This window comes from Lactuca serriola, chromosome 2 (assembly GCF_051521515.1).
Source record: "Lactuca serriola cultivar US96UC23 chromosome 2, Lser_US96UC23_V15, whole genome shotgun sequence".
Taxonomy (NCBI): domain Eukaryota; kingdom Viridiplantae; phylum Streptophyta; class Magnoliopsida; order Asterales; family Asteraceae; genus Lactuca; species Lactuca serriola.
Genome location: NC_136409.1, coordinates 41,894,186 through 41,915,386, shown reverse-complemented (window position 1 = coordinate 41,915,386; position 21,201 = coordinate 41,894,186). Strand labels below are relative to the sequence as shown.

General features: G+C 39.5%; 1 protein-coding gene and 1 pseudogene across 1 annotated transcript; one reads left to right on the top strand and one right to left on the bottom strand.

Annotated features, from left to right (window-relative positions):
• Positions 1–13,476: 13,476 nt before the first annotated feature.
• On the bottom strand, positions 13,477–15,944 carry LOC145089190 (26S proteasome regulatory subunit 7-like; annotated as a pseudogene).
• A 783-nt stretch (positions 15,945–16,727) lies between these two features.
• LOC145089189 (uncharacterized) lies at positions 16,728–18,878 on the top strand. Its single transcript, XM_079027663.1, has 2 exons — positions 16,728–17,405; positions 18,345–18,878. The coding sequence occupies exons 1-2, from the start codon at positions 16,728–16,730 to the stop codon at positions 18,876–18,878; spliced, it is 1,212 nt and encodes a 403-aa protein (XP_078883789.1).
• The last annotated feature ends 2,323 nt before the right edge of the window (positions 18,879–21,201 follow it).

The following is a 21,201-nucleotide window of genomic DNA, read 5'->3' as shown; positions in this document are numbered from 1 at the left end:
CAAAATACCCTTACTTTATGTGTTATGAGATATGTTATCAGATGATATACATGCTAGAGTAGGCTAGGTATTCATATTAGGACTAGAGTGGCCTAATTTGTGATTCCTTAGCTTAGGAAGATTTATGCTGCTATGAGATGCTTGAGAGTGAGTAGGTAGCAGTGAGGAGTTTATGAGAGGACTACCGAAGGGTAGCCTATGCTAGCGAGATGTAGAGTAATTGTGATCTAGGATCCAAGGAGGAGGACTTGGAGTGAATACTGATGCGGTGTGGACGGTAGTATAGGGCCTGTACTATTGAAGACACCGGATCAGTGCGCAGCCCAAGTAAGAATCCTTAGGGTATCGAGTGCAAGTACGCTCGAGCAAGTCTCTGATATTCTTATGTAGTATTTCAGAGACATCATGGTTGGGACACGCCACAGACCTGAGACGAGCGGCATGAGTGACGAGGAGCTTCATCAGATGATCCACGATGAGGTGGCTGCGGCGATTCGAGCCGAGATTCCGGATATGTTTGGGTCTATCAAGACCACATTGATTGAGACTTTCAATGAGCGGTACGCAGAAGTGATTGAGGCTAAGGCTGTCGCAACCACTGCAGCTGTGGCTGCTGCCAGGCCTTAGGGAGGTGACTGGTTGTTGTTTCAAGAGTTCAGCAACACGAAGCCACCAGAGTTTGATGGGACACAGGATCTGATCGCTGCGATGGGATTGATTTCTGATATCGAGGGATGCTTCTACATGTCTTCATGTTCAGAGCATCTGAGGGTATGTTTCGCGTTGAACCAGCTCCGCCTGGGAGCGAAGGATTGGTGGAAGTTCGTGACAGCGAACATCACTCTTGCAGAGCTTTCAGAGGTGACCTGGGAGAGGTTCACCACCATGTTCAGAGACGAGTATGTTCCCCCGGTAGAGAGGGAAAGATTGGCGCAGGAATTTTTGACCCTAAAGCAGGGTACTGATTCTGTTACTGTGATTACCAGGAAGTTTCATGAGAGGGCGATGTTCTGTCCTGAGCAGGTATCTACCGAGCAGGCACGCATGAGCGGGAATTTGGGCGTTTTGAGGAGGGATATTCGGGAGTTCATGTCGAATTCGACTTACCGGACATTTGTCGAGCTCCAGGCAAATGCTCGGAAGAGGGAGATTGAGTTGGAGACCCAGGCCAGGGAGGAGGCCGAGTCTCAAGGAAGCGATCGGCAGCTGGCACTGTCTCAGCTGACAGCCAAGTAGGCAAAGCCTGCCGATTCGAGATCTGGAGGCCAGAAGGGCCGCACTTGCGGGAAGTGCGGCAAGGGACGTGATGGGGTTTGCCGATCAGGTGCTTGCTACAAATATGGCAAGGAGGGGCATATAGCTAAGGATTTCCCCAAGGGATTTATGGTTTTCTTTCATTGCAACAAGACGGGCCATCGGAAGGCCGAGTGTCCACATCTACTACAGGGGTCAACACAGGGGTCTGCGCGAGTTACCGAGGGACAGCTAGTGAAGGCCGAGCCACCGAAAGCTCGCAGGAGAGCTTTCCAGTTGACAATGGAGGAGGTCCGCGCAGCGCCCGATGTCGTGGCTGGTACGTATTCTTTCATTTATTTTATGCTAAATTGTGATGCGATGCTTATTTTATGATATGCGTAGGTACTTTTCTTGTGAATTTTGTACCTGCTTTAGTGTTATTTGACTTAGGTGCGAGTCGATCCTTTGTGTCGTTAGCTTTTAGTCATCACATCAGTATTTGCCGAGAGGCGTTGAGTCGACCTCTTCGGGTTTCCATAGATGACGAGCGAGCAGTTTATGTTGTTGAGGTGATTCGGGGATGTGTACTCGAGATCTTCGGTGTTGAGTTCCCGATTGATATGGTCCCGATTGTGATGGGGGACTTTTGCGTTATAGTGAGCATGGTATGGTTGAGCAGTTTTAGGGCTGTTGTAGACTGCGAGCGACAGTTGGTGACGATACGAAACCCTAGTGGGGGAGTACTTACGGTGTACGGCGTGGGTACCCATTCTAAGTCAGCATTTTGTTCGGCTACCAGAGCGAGACAGAGTTTGCAGCAGGGTTATAGCGGGTTTGTAGCCTACGTGATGGACACACGAGTGGCCGCTGGGAGGCCAAGTTCGATTGATGAGGTTCCGATAGTGCGCGATTTCCAGAATGTTTTTCCCGAGGAGTTGCCGGGTATGCCTCCTAAGAGGCAGGTAGAGTATCGCATTGACTTGGTTCCAGGAGCAGCGGCTATCGCCAAGGCACCTTATCGCCTTGCGCCGCCAGAGATGCAGGAGTTATCCTCGCAGCTCCAGGAGCTGCTGGGGAATGGGTTTATTAGACCGAGTAGCTCACCATGGGGAGAGCCGATCCTTTTTGTCAACAAAAAGGATGGTTCACACCGGATGTGCATTGGTTATCGAGAGTTGAACAAGTGGACGGTCAAGAACCCTTATCCTTTACCGAGGATCGACGATCTGTTCGATCAGTCGCAGGGAGCGTCTTGGTTCTCCAAGATAGACTTGAGGTCGGGATATCATCAGATGAGAGTGCGGGATGAAGATATCCAGAAGACGACGTTCAGAACTCGTTATGGGCATTATGAGTTCGTGGTGATGCCTTTTGGGCTCACCAATATACCGGCAACGTTCATGGATCTCATGAACAGGGTGTGCAAACCGATGCTGGATCGATCGGTGATCATGTTCAATGATGACATTTTGGTGTATTCGAGATCCAGAGAGCATCACGGGGAGCATCTGAGAGAGATTCTCGGGGTATTGAGGTCGGAGAGGCATTTCGCCAAATTCTCCAAGTGTGATTTTTGGTTACGAGAGGTCCAATTCTTGGGACACCTCGTTAACCAGAATGGGATATTGGTCGATCCAGCCAAGATTGAGGCAGTTATGAGATGGGAGGTGCCGAGTCACCCACAGAGATCAGGAGTTTTCTAGGATTATCCGGCTATTATCGGAGATTTATCAGGGATTTCTCCAAGATCGTCGTGCCTCTCACCAGGTTGACCCGGAAGGGTGTTGCTTTTTCATGGGGCTCGGAGCAGCAGACCTCGTTTGAGACACTTCACCAGAGGTTATGTGAAGCCCCGGTGTTAGCCCTCCCAGAAGGGATGGAGGATTTTGTGGTGTATTGTGACGCATCGATATCGGGGTTGGGTGCAGTACTCATGCAGAGGGGGCATGTGATAGCGTATGCATCGAGGCAGCTGAAGCCTCATGAGACGAGGTATCCCACCCACGATCTGGAGCTGGGGGCAGTGGTGTTCGCCTTCAAGATCTGGCGTCATTATATGTATGGGGTTCGGTGTACCATCTACACGGACCACAAGAGCTTGAAGTATTTGATGGATCATCCCAATCTAAATATGCGCCAGAGGAGATGGTTGGACGTGGTAAAGGATTACGATTGTGAGATCCTGTACCACCCGGGCAAAGCTAATGTGGTAGATGATGCCCTGAGCTGTAGGGCATAGAGTGCCCCAATTCGACACATTTGTATGCGGTTGACAGTGATGACCCCAGTGTTGGACACTATTTGGGAGGCCCGGGCAGAGGTTGTGAGACCGGAGAACCGTAAGATAGAGTGGGTGATTAGGAAGGGACCTGAGTTCGTTACAGATAGTCACGGGCTTATGACCTTTCAGGGTCGGATTTGGGTGTCGTATGTAAGCGGGGCGCGCACCACCTTGATGGAGGAGGCGCATTGATCGAGATTCTCGATCCATCCTGGGGCCACTAAGATGTATTTGGATCTGAAGAAAGATTATTGGTGGCGTTGTATGAAGAGGGATGTAGCATGGTTTGTAGAGAGGTGCTTGACCTATCGCAGGGTTAAGGCCGAGCACCAGCGTCCGCATGGCAAGTTGCAGCCACTTGTGGTTCCCCAATGGAAGTGGGAACAGATTTCTATGGATTTCATCACCAAATTATCGAGGACCACGAGGGGTGTCGATGCAATTTGGGTGATCATCGACCGGCTGACGAAGAGTGCTCACTTTCTTGCTATCAGTGAGAGCTCTTTTGCAGAGTGGCTGGCAGAGTTATATGTGAGGGAGTTGGTATCACGGCATGAAGTGTCGATCTCAATTGTGTCAGATCGGGATGTACGTTTCACTTCTAGGTTCTGGAAGAAGTTCCACGAGAAGTTGGGCACGAGGATGCATTTCAGTACCGCTTACCACCCACAGACGAACGGACAGAGTGAGCGGACAATTCAGACGCTCGAGGACATGCTTCGGGCATGTGTGTTGGACTTTGGAGGGAGTTGGGACACGTATTTGCCGTTGGCTGAGTTTTCCTATAACAACAGTCACCATTCGAGCATTGGTATGCCTCCCTTTGAGTTGTTGTATGGGAGGAGGTGTCGGACTCCCATCTGTTGGGGAGAGGTAGGGCAGCAAGTGATGGGCAGCACTGAGATAGTGCTTCATATGACAGATTAGATACATCAAGTTAGGAAGAGGTTGTTAACAACTTTGAGTCGCCAGAAGAGTTACGCGGATAGGCGACGATCCGAGCTCGAGTTTCAGGTCGGAGACTTCGTACTCCTGAAAGTGTCTCCTTGGAAAGGAGTGGTTCGATTAAGGAAGAGGGGAAAGCTGGGGCCCCAGTATATTGGGTCGTTCAGGGTGATCGCGAGGGTGGGCAGGGTAGCGTATCGGTTGGAGCTACCTGCGGAATTGATTCAGATACATGATACCTTCTACGTGTCTCAGCTGAGGAAGTGTATAGCCGACGAGTCGGCGGTGGTGCCGCTTGTGGATGCAGGCCTGAATTATGTTGAGAGACCGATTGCCATCTTGGATCGGAAGATCAAGGTTCTGAGGAACAATGAGGTGCCCTGGTTCAGGTCCAGTGGCAACATCAGAGGGGGTCCAAGCTGACTAGGGAGCCGGAGTCAGAGATACGGGAGCAGCATCCAGAGTTGTTTTCAGCATGAGACTTTGAGGGCGAAGTCTGGTTCTAGTGGGGGAGAATTGTAACATCCTGAAATTCAGGTACAACTATTTAACCCTTCAATTTTGTCAAGTTGTCAAGATTAGCCCTTTAGTGGAAAATGTTGCCAATGAGTACGTTGGGCGTACTAGAGAGTACGTTGCGCATACTCATGCGCTTAAGTTGGAAGTGGACTCGCCTAGGTATCCTGGGCGTACCCAGGGTTACACTGGGAGTAGTGGGCCCAGATGCAAACCCTAATTTTGGCTTGTACACTATAAAAGGAATGCTAAGGCCTTATCCTTGATGGGTTTTAGCCATATGAACATTCCTAGGTGCACATACAAAACCCTAATGCTTGGATCTAGGTTTCTCTAATTGAACATACATTGAATCCAAGACTTCTAATGGCTAATAGAGTATAATAACAATATGAAATCAGAATTAGAAGCTTACCTTGAATCACTTGCTTGCTCTTCTTGTCCTTGGAGCTTTAGAGTCACAATTGCCACTCCTCTAATGCCTTACAAACACCAACTAGCAAGAGGATGATTTGAAAGAGAGGAGAGGGGATCAAAATCGGCCAGGGTTTCTTTCTAGAGCACAAATGCCGATTTCCATAACCCTTGGGGTCTTTTTATACTTGTAAGGCTCCTAGGGTTTCACCCTTAAACCCTAATTGGATAACTTAGGCCCTAAGCAATCCTAATCCCTTCATGATAAGCCTTTGGATGATTTCAAGGCCTATCCAAAGTCCTTGAAACCGGCCACCCTTTATCCATAAGGGATTTACAGCCCAAAGTATAACTATCACACATTTGACAGTTTATGCCCCTTTATTCAATTAATCTCTTTAAGTCACCAAATTAATTCCTAATTAATTTATGACTTATATTAATCAAATAACAATATTATTATTCCTTATATTATTCTTATAATATATAAACAATATTCCTTCTCTCATTATAAATCATCCTGTCAAGTTGCTATGGTGAAGGCAACCCAAAAGGACCATGCACAACAGGGTCAAATACTTGCTAAATATAGTTGTAGCCTTAGACACTATTCCAACAGTCTCCCACTTGGATAAGTCTAGTAACTATATATACAAGTATATTCCGATTACCAATCATGCTCTCAAAGACGCTGTCAAACTCTGATCTAATCAATCTTGTCCTTTAGATAAGGGATCGTACAGTCCTCTGTTCAGATATCATGCGGACATTTCTATGGAACCAATTGTCTAGCATTTGGTTTCTCGATTTCAGATTTATTCAACATAGAACTTAATCAAACACATCAATTTAGTTTTGACCGGGCCCGGCACATAAGTCAAATCAAATCATCGAGCGGCCGAGATATCGATTTTAACCTCTTAGGATAAAAGTAACAGATAAACTTCGACTTATATGCATTTACTTATTCATTAACCAACTATACACAACAATGCGTTTTATAACATCAAGTTACTGATGCGGTTTCGCATTATCAATGTACAACCAATTAACAAATAACAAACCATATATCTAGGTTTTAAGACCATATGATATTATCATCTTGCGATCACCCTTTTTATCATATTCCATAAGGTGATTCCAGCAAGCGCGGGTTTGTTCCAATGCTCAAAACTAGTTCATAAGCACTCATGAACGATGCATCAACCTTTTGCTATGTCTAATACCATTTAGACAATCTACATACCAATTCATGACAATCTTCATTCATATCTACTTCCAAAATATGAACGATTGTGGACTATTTGAATAATTTGATTATTCTTAATAATATTCAATTATTCTGGAAGTCAAAACATGCAAAGTGAAACAATAGTTAAATGATTAACATAAGACAGTAACAATACTCATAAATAATACTCTTTTATTTATTCATCAAATGTTAATTACATTTATCTATTACACGTTTCCAATACTATCTAATCTATACTAATATCATCCTTCAGCCCAATACTCCTAGCATGCTGCAAGTGCCTGACCCTACTTAGTTCCTTCGTAAGTGGATCTGCTGGGTTATCTTCTGATGATATCCTCTTCACCACGAGTTGTCCTTCTTCTACACGATGTCTAATAAAGTGATATTTTTTGTCGATATGTCGAGATCTACCATGATCCCTCAGTTCCTTCGTCAAGGCAACCGCTCCTTCATTATCACAGAAAATCTCCATGGGCTCCTTTATGGTAGGTACAACTCCAAGATCACCGATGAAGTTCTTTAACCATATTGCCTCCTTTAACGCCTCGCTCGCTGCAATGTTCTCTGATTCACATGTTGAATCAGCTACGGTTTCCTGCTTGGAACTCTTCCAAGTCACTGCTCCTCCATTAAGGGTAAAGACCCAGCCCGACTGCGAACGGTAGTTGTCTCTGTCGATTTAAAAGTCGGCGTCACTGTACCCTCGCACCTTCAATTCATCACTCTTTCCGAGAACTAAGAACCATTCCTTTGTCCTCCGAAGGTACTTAAGGATATTCTTGACCGCAATCCAATGGGCTTTGTCAAGGTTCCCTTGATATCTACTAACCATGCTCAAAGCAAAGGCTACATCAGGGCGAGTACAAGTCATAGCATACATGATTGAGCCAACTGTGGAAGCGTATGGTACTCGGCTCATTTCTGCTATTTCAGCTTCGGTACTCAGACTTTGACTCTTACTCAACTTGGCATTACTTTGTATCAGTAATTCTCCCTTCTTCGAGTTTTCCATACTAAAATGTTTTAGTACTTTATCTAAGTAAGTGTTCTGACTAAGTCCTATTAGTCTCTTACTTCGCTCTCTCACTATCCTTATTCCCAAAATATAAGAAGCTTCTCCGAGGTCCTTCATAGCGAAGCACTTCCCGAGCCAGGACTTAACTTCCTGCAGAGTCGGGATGTCGTTTCCTATCAGCAGTATGTCATCAACATACAAAACGAGAAAGCTAACTATGCTCCCACTAGCTTTGACATATACACACGATTCATCTTCGCTTCGTACAAATCCAAACTCTTTGACTTTCTCATCAAAGAAAAGATTCCATCTGCGAGATGCTTGCTTAAGTCCATAGATGGACTTCTCAAGCTTACACACTCTATTCGGATACTTTGGATCAACAAAACCCTCTGGCTGAGCCATGTAAACATCCTCAGCCAACTTCCCGTTAAGGAAAGCGGTTTTGACATCCATTTGCCAAATCTCATAATCATGAAATGCAGCAATAGCTAGCATCACTCTAATAGATTTTATCTTCGCAACTGGTGAGATGGTCTCATCATAGTCAACTCCGGGAGTTTGAGTAAAGCCCTTCACAACCAATCGCGCCTTATATGTGTGTACATTTCCATCCATGTTGGTCTTCTTTTTGAGGATCCATTTGCACCCAACGGTCTTACGTCCGGGCACATTATCAACCAAATTCCAAACTTGGTTGTCATACATGGACTGGATCTTGCTGTCCATTGCCTCTTTCTATTTTGCAGACTCCGGGCCTGCCATGGCTTCCTTAAAGTTATTAGGTTCATCTAGATTTATTAGTGTACCATCACTAATATATGTGTCCCCTTCGGTAGTAATATGAAAACCATAAAACTGGGGTTGAACTCTAACTATTTCGGAACGTCTAAGAGGTAAGGATTGGTCAATAGGCTCAACCGGAGTCTCCTCCTCGGGTTGAGTGCCAGCGGTAGAGGTTCCTTCATTTATCGACTCTTGAATCTCTTCAAGCTCAATTTGCCTCCCACTGTCCCCTTGGCTTATGAGTTCTCATTCTCGGAAAACTCCTATCCTCGCAACGAAGACTACATTGTCCTTCAGTCAATAGAAGAGATATCCAAAGGATCTCTGCGGGTAGCCGATGAAAATACATCGCTCACTACGAGGTTCGAGCTTGTCGTGAGTATCTCGTCTTATGAAAGACTCACAACTCCAAACCTTGATATGTGCCAATGAGGGAGCTTTCCCTGTCCACATCTCGTGAGGTGTTTTGGCAACCTTCTTAGTAGGGACTCGGTTAAGGATATGGGCGGCAGTCTCTAAGGCATACCACCAAAATGAGATAGATAGTGAAGCACGACTCATCATATAGCGAACCATGTCTAACAAGGTTCGATTACGCCTTTCTGCCACACCATTCAACTGTGGTGTCCTAGGTGGCGTCCATTGTGAAACTATTCCACACTCCTTAAGATAGTCGTGGAATTCAAGACTTAGGTACTCTCCTCCTCGATCGGATCGATGCATCTTGATTTTCCTTCCCAATTGATTCTCTACTTCATTCTTGAACTCTTTGAACTTTTCAAACATTTCTGACTTTTGCTTGATTAAGTAGATATACCCATATCTACTACAGTCATCGGTAAAAGTCACATAGAAGCGGTTCCCATCCTTTGTGGTTGATCTAAACGGTCCACATACATCGGTATGTATGAGGTCCAATAGACCCTCACCCCTTTCACATGTACTAGTGAAGGGTGACTTGGTCATCTTTCCAAGTAAACAAGACTCGCATGTGTCATCTTCCCTAAGGTCGAATGACTCCAACACTCCATCCTTTTGGAGTTGGGCTATGCGCTTCTTGTTCACATGTCCAAGACGACAATGCCACAAGGATGCTCTATCCATACCATTGGAAGAATCCATGCATAAAACATCATTTCCTAAGTTATCTACAATCATAACGGTTTCATAAATTCCATTACATTGTATTGCTTCAAAATATAAGACACCATTTAGATAAGCATAAATAGAACCATTCTCATTATTAAAAGAAAATCTAAAACCTTGTCTAAACAAACCATGAAATGAAATGATGTTTCTTGCCATTTATGGCGAATAGCAACAATTGTTCAAATCTAAACACAAACCATTCCTAAACACTAAAGAATACACTCCAATCTTGGTCACAGGCGACGATCTTCTGTTCCCCATGATTAGATTTATTCTTCCATGCTCCACATCCCTATTTCTTCTTAGTCCCTGCAATTCAGAACAAATATGGTAACCACAACCGGTATCAAGGACCCAAGAAATAGAATGAGATGAATCGTTAGATTTAATTGTATAAATACCTGCAAAAGATGGCTTGATCTTTTCTTCTCTTATGGCTTGCAGGTACTCTGGGCAGCTTCTCTTCCAATGCCCTATTTTGTGGCAGTGGTGGCACTCTGCCTCCATCGGATTAGGGTTAGGCTTAGCGGGATCAACTTTGGTCCCACTAGAAGAGGAACCATCTCGGGACTTTCCCTTGCAGTGGCTCTTAGACGGAGCCTTCCGCTTCTTGCCTCTTCCTTGCCCAATGGCCAAAACAGGAGCAGCTGGTGGATTGGGAGTGGGTGCAATAGACTTGTCCTTGAGGTTGCTTTCAGCAACCCTAAGGAGACCTTGGAGCTTACTTAAGGTGACCTCTTCCTTGTTCATGTGGTAGGTCATCCTAAATTGATTGTAACACGGAGGCAAAGAGTGAAGCACCATGTCGATCGCCAAGTCTTCCCCAAAGTCGACATTCAACTTGCGAAGACGATCGACATACCTTTGCATCTTTTGCAGGTGCACGGTAAGAGATTCTCCATGACCCATTTTGGCGGAAATCATGTTACTGAAAATCTCGTAACGCTCTTGCCTCGCATTTTGGTGGTATCTCTCCAACAAGTCTTGGTGCATTTCGTACGGATACATGTCCTCATAGGACTTTTGGAATTCGGCATTCATGGTGGCTATCATGATGCAATGTACCTTCGTTGCATCATGCTCGTGAGTTTCAAAGGCAGTCATTTCAGCCGGACTAGCGATTTCAGGGTTGATCTTCTCGAGCTTCTCATCGAGGACATACTCTTTGTCCTCATAGCGAGCAATAGTGCGAATGTATCTTATCCATTCGCTAAAGTTCGTCCCATCGAAAGTCACCTTTTGACAAAGGCTCATCAATGTGAACGAGCTAGCAGCAACGTTGTTTGCGTTCGACATCTACAAATAGAAAGGAGAAAGATAGATTAGAATTTGAATCCCTAATAATTACCCAATATGAAAATTAGGGCTAGGATCCAACAACAATATTTACATATTAGAAAAGGGATACCGTAATCTAACACGCAAACATTTTGAAGGTAAGTGAATGATGATTCACGAATTCTCTACCATAAACATAACTTTAAGTCTAAATGTATTGAGAATTCCTAGGTTTAGATGAGATTCATTGAAACTTTTCAATGGCATGTTTAAATCTCGATATGCCCCTCTCGTTTGTGACTGGGATACCGAGGATCACAAAGTGAGTGTGAATTACCATGCAAATTCACATGGTGCCTTCATTGTAACAATCACCTATTCGACGTGCCGGTAAACCACACACGCTCCATCGAACTATGATAAACAATGAATCACCCTTTGCCACCTTTTCTTAGAACCAATTAGTATGCCGGTAAACCACACACGCTCCACTAACTTCTTAGCAAGGGTGCAAAGTGTAATTTCATGGGATTGCATCAATTCACTTTTCCTAAAGTAACTAGGATTGGGAATTTTTTGAAAAACATGTAGTTACTTTATAGGTTCATTATACTTATTAATGAGTAGAGAGAGTTGCCCTATCCTACCCGTTCGGCTAACGACCCTCCACCGATCAAGCAAGCGGTGGGTGAGAGTGTTCACCCATTAAGCGCCATTTTATAGGTAGCAACCTTATACCCACCTTATACACCAGCTTCGTGAATGAGGCCTACTAACGGTAAGACTAGCATTTTAATTATACATATATACATATTAATCTTGTAATATTATATTAGTATAGGGTTGAATTTTAAACTTGTAAAATTCTAGGGTTTGAAATTTAAATTTTCCTAAATTAAACTTTTAATCACAAAATATAAATTTCAAAACTTGAGGACAAGTTTTAAACTTTTAAAACATGAGGGATCAAATAACAAATAATCTAAATTAACATTTAATCACATAATTATCCATATTTGATTTATTTAATGATTTCTTGCAAAACAATTTACCAATTTAATTAAAATAATTAATCAATTATCACATAAGGAAATAAATATTTTATTAATTAATAATTATCTTCAATTAGGTCAAGAATATACTCATATATATATTATAAAATCAGATTTATATTGATCTAATATGAAAAAGGCAAGTATCTCAAAGATAAACAGCAAGAAATCCCGAAGTTATCACTTCCTGACGCTTGGACTCGCCGAGTACCCCAATGGACTCGCCGAGTCTAGCCTACTCGCCGAGTCCACTATGGGACTCGCCGAGTCCATCAGACAGAAACACAAATTTCGAATTTAGCAAGCAACAAACAAGCAATCAATGTATCAATTCAATAGAAACCAATCTAGGCTCTGATACCACTGATGGGTTTTAGCCATATGAACATTCATATGTGCACATACAAAACCCTAATGCTTGGATCTAGGTTTCTCTAATTGAACATACATTGAATCCAAGACTTCTAATGGCTAATAGAGTATAATAACAATATGAAATCAGAATTAGAAGCTTACCTTGAATCACTTGCTTGATCTTCTTGTCCTTGGAGCTTTAGAGTCACAATTGTCACTCCTCTAATGACTTACAAACACCAAATAGCAAGAGGATGATTTGAAAGAGAGGAGAGGGGATCAAAATTGGTCAGGGTTTCTTTCTAGAGCACAAGTGCCGATTTCCATAACCCTTGGGGTCTTTTTATACTTGTAAGGCTCCTAGGGTTTCACCCTTAAACCCTAATTGGATAACTTAGGCCCTAAGCAATCCTAATCCCTTCATGATAAGCCTTTGGATGATTTCAAGGCCTATCCAAAGTCCTTGAAACCGGCCACCCTTTATCCATAAGGGATTTACAGCCCAAAGTATAACTATCACACATTTGACAGTTTATGCCCCTTTATTCAATTAATCTCTTTAAGTCACCAAATTAATTCCTAATTAATTTATGACTTATATTAATCAAATAACAATATTATTATTCCTTATATTATTCTTATAATATATAAATAATTTCCTTCTCTCATTATAAATCATCCTGTCAAGTTGCTATGGTGAAGGCAACCCAAAAGGACAATGCACAACCGGGTCAAATACTTGCCAAATATTGTTGTAGCCTTAGACACTATTCCAACAATCCTCAGCCCCCATTTCAGAGAGTGAAACCCTAAGAGAGCATTTCCTTCTTCCTAAAGTTTGTGTGTGAGTGTTTTGAGCTAAAGGTGCCTTTGTGTGTTAGTGAAAAATTGTTTTGAAAATTTACGTCGTTACATAACCATAAGCTAAAATCGTTCTGGATAAAATAACAAGAAGCTTCATGAGTATTATGATGTACACATAGATAAACAAAAAAGATGCAATGATCAAAACAAGAAAGTGTGGTATGAGGTAAAGTGGCAAATTGTAAAGAAACAGAACCACACTATAAGAGTTATTGACATATCAAAAGAGAGAGAAGATATGAACTAGAGACAGGTGGCAACTTTGGGAGCAAATAAAATCTTTAAATTTTAAAAAAACTGAACCACACTATAGGTGTAGTGTAAATAAGGTCTATTTCTTTTCTAGACTTAATAAACAATCTGAATGAGTTGCTAACTCTTGAAGCTACAAAATAGAAAGAAAAACATGTCATAATATGATTTTAGGAGAGTCATAAGGAGTTGGAAAATGCCATACCTTCTTTAACCTCTTCTTCTTATCTTCTTTTAAACCCATAATTGTTTTAGCAAGCCTAGTTTGGGTGTCATTGCTTATTACAATAGGGACTCCACTAGACAAATGATTTAGTATCATTACTTATCACTAAATCAACATAACTTGAACACCACAAATAACAATCCAAGTAAAAGTTGTAAAACTAAAACTTATGATATATATATATATATATATATACTTCTCTTTACCACTTCTACCCTTCCCTTGGGACATACTGTTTTAATAACATTAATACCCATTAAAACATGTTAAATTTTTAATCTTTATTATGTAAAAAGATTAAGATACCATGATGATGATGCACCACTAGCATTACCTTGAAAATAAAAGTTTAACTCAAAATAAATGTTAATTTAGATCTTATTATTATTATTATTATTATTATTATTATTATTATTATTATTATTATTATTATTATTATTATTATTTTAAGGTTTAAAACTAACCAGCTCGTTCGGCTTCCTTTCTTTCCAATTGTATCTCTGTACTAGGAAGATGCTACGAATACCAGTAGTTTCAGGTTTAGAGCTCTCAAAGCCAACTAGATCTATGAGGTTCTGCAAAATGAGTCAAAATGATGATAATACCCCTTGAAATACGTCTAAAATGAGGTTCAGGAGCATACCAGTTGCGACAAGTTGACAGCCTCACCTGGAAATATGTCTAAAATATGTCTAAAATGGGGTTCAATGGCATAAAAGTCAAAATGACGATAATACCCTTTTTTGGAAGATATGCAAGCTGCTCATTTATCAGATCATTCAAGGTCCTAGTGCAACTCCTGAAAACAAAAAAAACATATTTATAATGAGTTGAATATTTACAAAAAACAGTCAAAATGACGATAATACCCTTTCTTTTCGTTTAGTGATTTTAAAATAAGAATCTAGTTTCCTTCTCATATTGTCTTTGAGATGAGTTGAATATCTTCATGTATTTTTATCAACAATGTTATAAAAATTTGGGATTTTTTGTTGTCATTTGGTGATTTACTTTGTTTAAAATAAATGGTGAAAAAAATCATTTCCAAACACACCCAACAAGGGGTGTTTGACAGTCATGCTAACTATCACTTTAATAATAATAATAATAATAATAACAATAATAATAATAATAATAATAATAATAATAATAATAATAATAATAATAATAAGAGTAATAATAATAAATTTTATAGCATGGATAAAAAGGGGGGAGAGAGAGATACTTGCAACTGGCTCTGAATAACATCTTGCTTCAATTCTTGAAACAGATTACAACAATAAACATAATCATGTACAATGTAATAACATCTAGCTAATATTGTAATAACCTTTGATTTTTTAACTTAACAGTCACTTCTGTAAATACAAGTCTTATTTACCTATCTAACTTTATTTATCTTTAATCAAGGTAAAAAAAATTAGCCATTTAGATTTCAAGCAATCAAAGGGGTATATGAATATCTATCAAGACAAAATTCACTAAGAACACAAGCAAAACACAAAACACAAATTTACAACTAACCACAACATAGGCAATATGAAAAACACATTCCAGCCTTTGGTTTCCAACAGCCATGTCCATGTCTTTGGTTTCGAACAGCCAAACAGATTACAACAATAAGATTCATGCTCTAATTGCAAACATTCCAGCCTCAGTATGCACACTCCTTATATCAGCACCTAAATCAAAAAACCAATCCCTCAACTTTAATTAATTAACTCAAATCATCCCCAAAAGAAAAATAAACAAAACATACCCGTACAATTCGGGCAAAGACGAGCCAAAAGCTCAAACCGAACATCCCTTTCATAGTTCATAGTCCGTGTAAGAATCTTGAAAATCTATGTCCTACTTTCCATATCAGTCTGAAACTATTCAACAAAATATCCATCGAGCTGATTCACAATTTCAAGCATGGTTCTTTGAACCTCATTGTCCCCACCTGCCCCATCATTAAATCTAGCACCACCAATTACATCCACTTCATCAAAGAAAACAATGCAAGCCTTTTTGGATCTTGCCATCTGTCAAATTACAATAGTTGATTAAAAAAGGGTGTGTTTGGTAACAAATTTGAAAACTATAGGGACCATAAATGTAAACCTAAAATAATTCGCGAACCATGCGAGCACCTTCACCAACATACTTTTGAACAAGTTCACTTCAATTACATGAATAAAACACGCATCAGTTCTATTAGTAACTGCGCTTGCCAAAAGTGTTTTTCCAGTTCCAGGTGGGCCATAACAAAGGACACCTTTTGGAGGGTCAATTCCAAGTTTTACAAATTTCTCGGGGTTGAGCATGAGTAGTAACATTTGTTAATATATCTTTCTGTAAAAGACTAAACTATCCCTAATAACATGCTGAAATTTTTTTCCTTTACTAACATCTGTTAATATATCTTTCTAATTTTTAATTTTCCTTTACTAACATCTGTCATCATTGTTACACTGGGCTCTATTTGTTAATTTTCCTTTACTTAATATATCTTTCTGTAAAAGACTAAACTACCCCTAATAACATGCTGAAAATTTTTTCCTTTACTAACATCCGTTAATATATCTTTCTATTTTTTAATTTTCCTTTACTAACATCTATCATCATTGTTACACTAGGCTCTATTTTTTAATTTTCCTTTACTTAATATATCTTTCTGTAAAAGACTAAACTACCCCTAATAACATGCTGAAAAAATTTATTAGTATAAACAAAAGACTAAACTGACCCTAATAACATGCTGAAAAACTAATATGAACAACATGCAATCCTAAAATACAATAAAAAGAAAAAGTGATTTATACTAATAAGATGCTGAAAAGTAATTTACTAAATAAATAAATAAATAAAAGTATCCAGACGCTGAAAATGTATAGTTTTTTTTTTTGTAAAGGATTGGCCCCTGAACATGTATTTGACATCTGATTGGCCCCTGTACAGTTTTTTTGTCCCTCTAAAGTTTTGGCCCCTGTACAGTTTTTTTCCCTATATAGGTTTGGCCACTGTACAGTGTTGTTTTTGCACAGTTTTTTTCCCTAAACATGCGTAATCATTGTTGCTTTAAATGGTAAATAATTATGTAGGTTGGAAACAAATGTTTAATGGGTAAATCATGGATTTACTCTAGTAGATTATCAAATGTATATGATGAAGGTGTGAATGCTTTTCTAGAGTTTCCACAAAGTAATAATCCAAAGGTAGATGTTATTCCATGCCCTTGTGTAAATTGCATCAATTTGTGTTACCACTCAATTGACAATGTCCGTTATCATTTGTTTGCCTATGGCTTCGATGAGAATTATAAGATTTGGTCTTTTTATGGAGAAAAACAACCCAAGAGTGATTCTAGATGCCCTAAAAATTCCATTCCTCCTGATGCTATTTATACAAAGGATATGCTACATGATGCCTTCAAATATGTAGACGAAGAACCTAATTCGTTGAAATCACTTCTTGAAGAATGTGATAAGCCACTTTATGTAGGGTCTAAGTATAATGCACTTAGTGGATTATTGAAATTCCAACATTTGAAGGATCGATTTGGATGGTTTGATGCTAGTTTTGATGCTTTGTTGTCTGTCCTAAAAGATATCTTACCATCAAACAATACCATCCCTAGCTCGATATATGAGTCCAAGAAGTTGCTAAAAGGGGTAGGTCTACAATATGAGAAGATTCATGCATGTGAAAATGATTGTGTTCTATTCTGGAAAGAACATAAAGATGCTTCTCAATGTCCAACTTTTGGCACTTCTCGTTGGAAGAAGAATACCAAAAACGTACCTTCAAAAGTTTTGTGGTATTTTACTATCATCCTTAGATTTAGAAGAATTTTTTGAATACCACAAATTGCACATGACTTAACATGGCATGCACAAGGTCAGGTCAATAATGGGAAGCTTACTCATCCTCGTGATACCCTTCTTGGAAGCTTGTTGATAACATGTGGAAAGAATTCAGACAAGAAAAACGAAATCTTAGATTAGCCTTGCCTGCTGATGGTATCAATCCTCACAAGTTAGTAAGTTCTAAGCATAGTTGTTGGCCGGTTATCCTAATAAATATAATCTACCCCCTTATTTGTGTATGTCAAGAAAATTCATGATGTTGACTCTGTTGATATCTAGGCCAAACCAACCTGGTAACAATATTGATGTCTACTGGGCATCATTGATAGAAGATCTAAAGCTTTTGTGAGAAACTGGCGTTGAGACTTTTGATTCTTATAAGAAAGAATACTTCAATCTAAGAGCAATATTACTTTGTACAATAAGGTAATTTCCCGCATATGGTAATCTTTCAGGGTGTGTTACCAAAGGTTATTATGATTGTCCAATATGTTCAAAGAATACTTGTTCACAATGGTTGCCAAAGTCCAAAAAACTATGCTTCCTTGGGCATAGAAGATTCCTACCACTTGAAAATCCTTTTTGTAAAAGAAAAAAACATTTCAACAATCAACTGGAGCATGATTTTATGCCATAACCATCATCAGGTGAATATATTTATGACTATCTGGCAGGATTTGAGACTACATGGGGTAAGAAGATAAAGTCAAAGAAGATAAAGTTAAAGAAGATAAAGTCACAAAAGGGAGCGTCAAAGAAGGAAACGCCAAAGAAGGAATAGTTAAAAAAAAAAAAAGAAAAAAGAAAGTATCAACGAGAGATCTAAATTTTGGCATAAAAAGTCGGTTTTTTTAACTTGAATATTGGAAGAAGTTTCCTGTTCACCATCATTTAGATCTCATGCACATAGAAAAAAATGTGACCGAGAGTCTTTTTGGGACAACGTTGAATTTGCCTCACAAGACGAAGGATGGATTAAAAGCACAACAAGATCTTGAAGTGTTGGGCATTAAGACTGAAGTACTACCTCAACCAAAAGGGGATCGACATTGGCTTCCGCCTGCCAAGTACACATTGAATTCCATAGAGAAACATCTATTTTATGATACCATGTGTAACATAAAAGTTCCTCATGGGTATTGCTCTAATTTCAAGAATCTCGTGTCGAATGATGTTTCAAAGATGAATGGTTTGAAGTCTAATGATTTTCATGTACTAATGCAACAACTTCTCCCTTTTACAATCAAAGGGGTTTTAGATGTGAAGGTGCGAAGAAGAATCCTAAGCCTATGTCATTTTTTCAATGAGTTGTGTAGTAAAGTTGTTGATGTTAGTAAGCTAGGCAAGTTGCAAAGTGACATTGTATTAACATTATGTTTGTTAGAGAATTACTTTCCTCCTTGATTTTTCGATGTCATGACTCACTTGATGGTGCATTTAGTTAGAGAGGTGAGGTTGTGTGGCCCAATTCATTTTAGGTGGATGTATCCATTTGAGAGATACATGAAACCACTTAAAGGGTATGAAAGAAATCATCATCGACTCGAGGGTTGCATTACAGAGTGTTATGTGGCGGAGGAGGCCTTAGAATTTTATTTAGACTACTTAAAAAATATGAAATCAATTGGAAATCCTCATGAACGCTTTGATGAAGGAATCCGCAGCGGCAAGCCTTTATTAAAGGCTACAATCGATGTTGTAGATGCTCAGTTACTTGATCAAGCTCATCTTTATGTATTCCGAAACACTGTTGTTGTGGAGCCGTATATAGAGTAAGAATTACATGAAACTGTATACTCTTATACCATTATCTATCATATAAAACATTCTTCTAACTTGTAATACACTTCAGGCAACATATGTTGGAATTGAAGGATCTTAACCCCCGTCACGCTCGTAAGAGTACATGGTTGCAGAGCCAACATAGTCGGACATTTATTAGTTGGTTTAAGAAAGAGGTTTATTTTTAAATAAAATTGTTAGAATTACAATATTTTTAATTATTTTGTTTGAATTACATGAATTAGATATTTTCTAATAGGTTGGAAAACGTTTGGCTAACGGGGAAGATATTTGTGATGATGTTCATTGGTTGGCCAAAGGGCCTAATTTTACTATAAGTAAATATAGCGGTTTTTCCATAAATGAGTATCATTTTCATACAACACCTCGAGATGAGTCTAGAACAACTCAATGCAGTGGAGTATCTTTAGTTGCACATACTATGCATATTGCTAATGCAAAAGACTCCAATCCTGTGTATGGTGCTGTTACTTACTTCGGTCATATAAAGGAGATATGGGATCTTGATTATCGCATGTTTACTATTCCTGTATTCATGTTTAATTAGGTTGATAGTCGTGGAGTAAAAAAGGATGATTTAGGATTCACGGTAGTTAACTTTGATAGGCTTGGTCAGAAGTCTGAACCATTTGTATTAGCTAGTCAAGTCAAACAGGTTTTTTATGTTCAAGATCAAGAAGATGAGAATTTGCATGTTGTTGAATTCACACCACATAGGATGTAGAAGTATGGATCAAATGGTGAAACTGATGATATGTTGGAATTTGATGCTACTTTTAATTTAACACAAGACTCTGCTTTATTAGACCTTGATCACGATTTTTTGTGTACGTGCCCGGATGGCGAGGGCATATCAGTTTAAATATTTTTTTGCAGAATAATAAAGTTTTTTGGTATGTTTTTATTTCAGATTTTGAATGTGATTAATTTTTTTCCAACTACAACAAATAACAATGTACTTACTTTTATTTGAATCTTGTTGAAACAGGTTGTGTTTTTGTGACATGGAATCGGATTCAGCTTCTGATCACGATGAGGACTCCAAACAAAGAGGTCCAACAACAAAGGTAAAAGCTAATAAAGTGAAACATGTAGTAACTTACAATAAAAAAAGGTGTCCCGATTGGAAAAGAAGCCACAAAACTATCTACTTTTGAGGGTTTGGTTGCAAGAACAATGGTTCCCATAACCTATGAGTCTTGGTTAGAAGTTAGTGTTGAAGTAAAGGAAGGGTTATGGCAATATGTTTTGGTAAGTTTCTGTTTCTTCCTGTTATTACCTTTTACTCAGATGTGTTTTTGTCCCTGTTCAGGTCTATTTTTGTCTCTGGTTATGGACTAACTCTTTTTTTTTATGTTTCAGGAAAAGTTTGTAGTTGACCCAAAGAGCCAGAAGTAAACTCTCCAATCTATCGGGAAGAAGTGGAGAAACTCCAAACATTATCTATATGCCAAGTTCATTAAGAACCGAAGTAAAGATCCCAAGGAAAATCTATTCAAACCTCCGAAAGATTATCCGTTTATAAAGAAAGAAGACTGAAAAGTTTTTGTATCCCATAGAGTTACAAAAAAGTGGGAGGATACAAATCAGATATGAAGATGACTGTTGATAAAATTGTAAGTTTCATTGACTTTGTTATTCTTGATAATTTGTCCCATTTTTTTCCTAACATTTGTCCCAATTTTTTTTTACAGGATGAGTTGTAGAAATCGGGAAGCTTTGGAGAGGTTACATGTGGAACACATGATGTGCTTACAGAGGCCTTGGGTACTCAGGAACAACGTGGGCATGTACGAGGGATGAGTAAATTTATAACGCCACAACAATACTTTTATTTACCCAAGAATGTTAAGTATTACTTGGAGATTGAGAATGAGAGGGTGGATGAACAAATCAACAAACTTGAAGATGACTTGGAGAAACT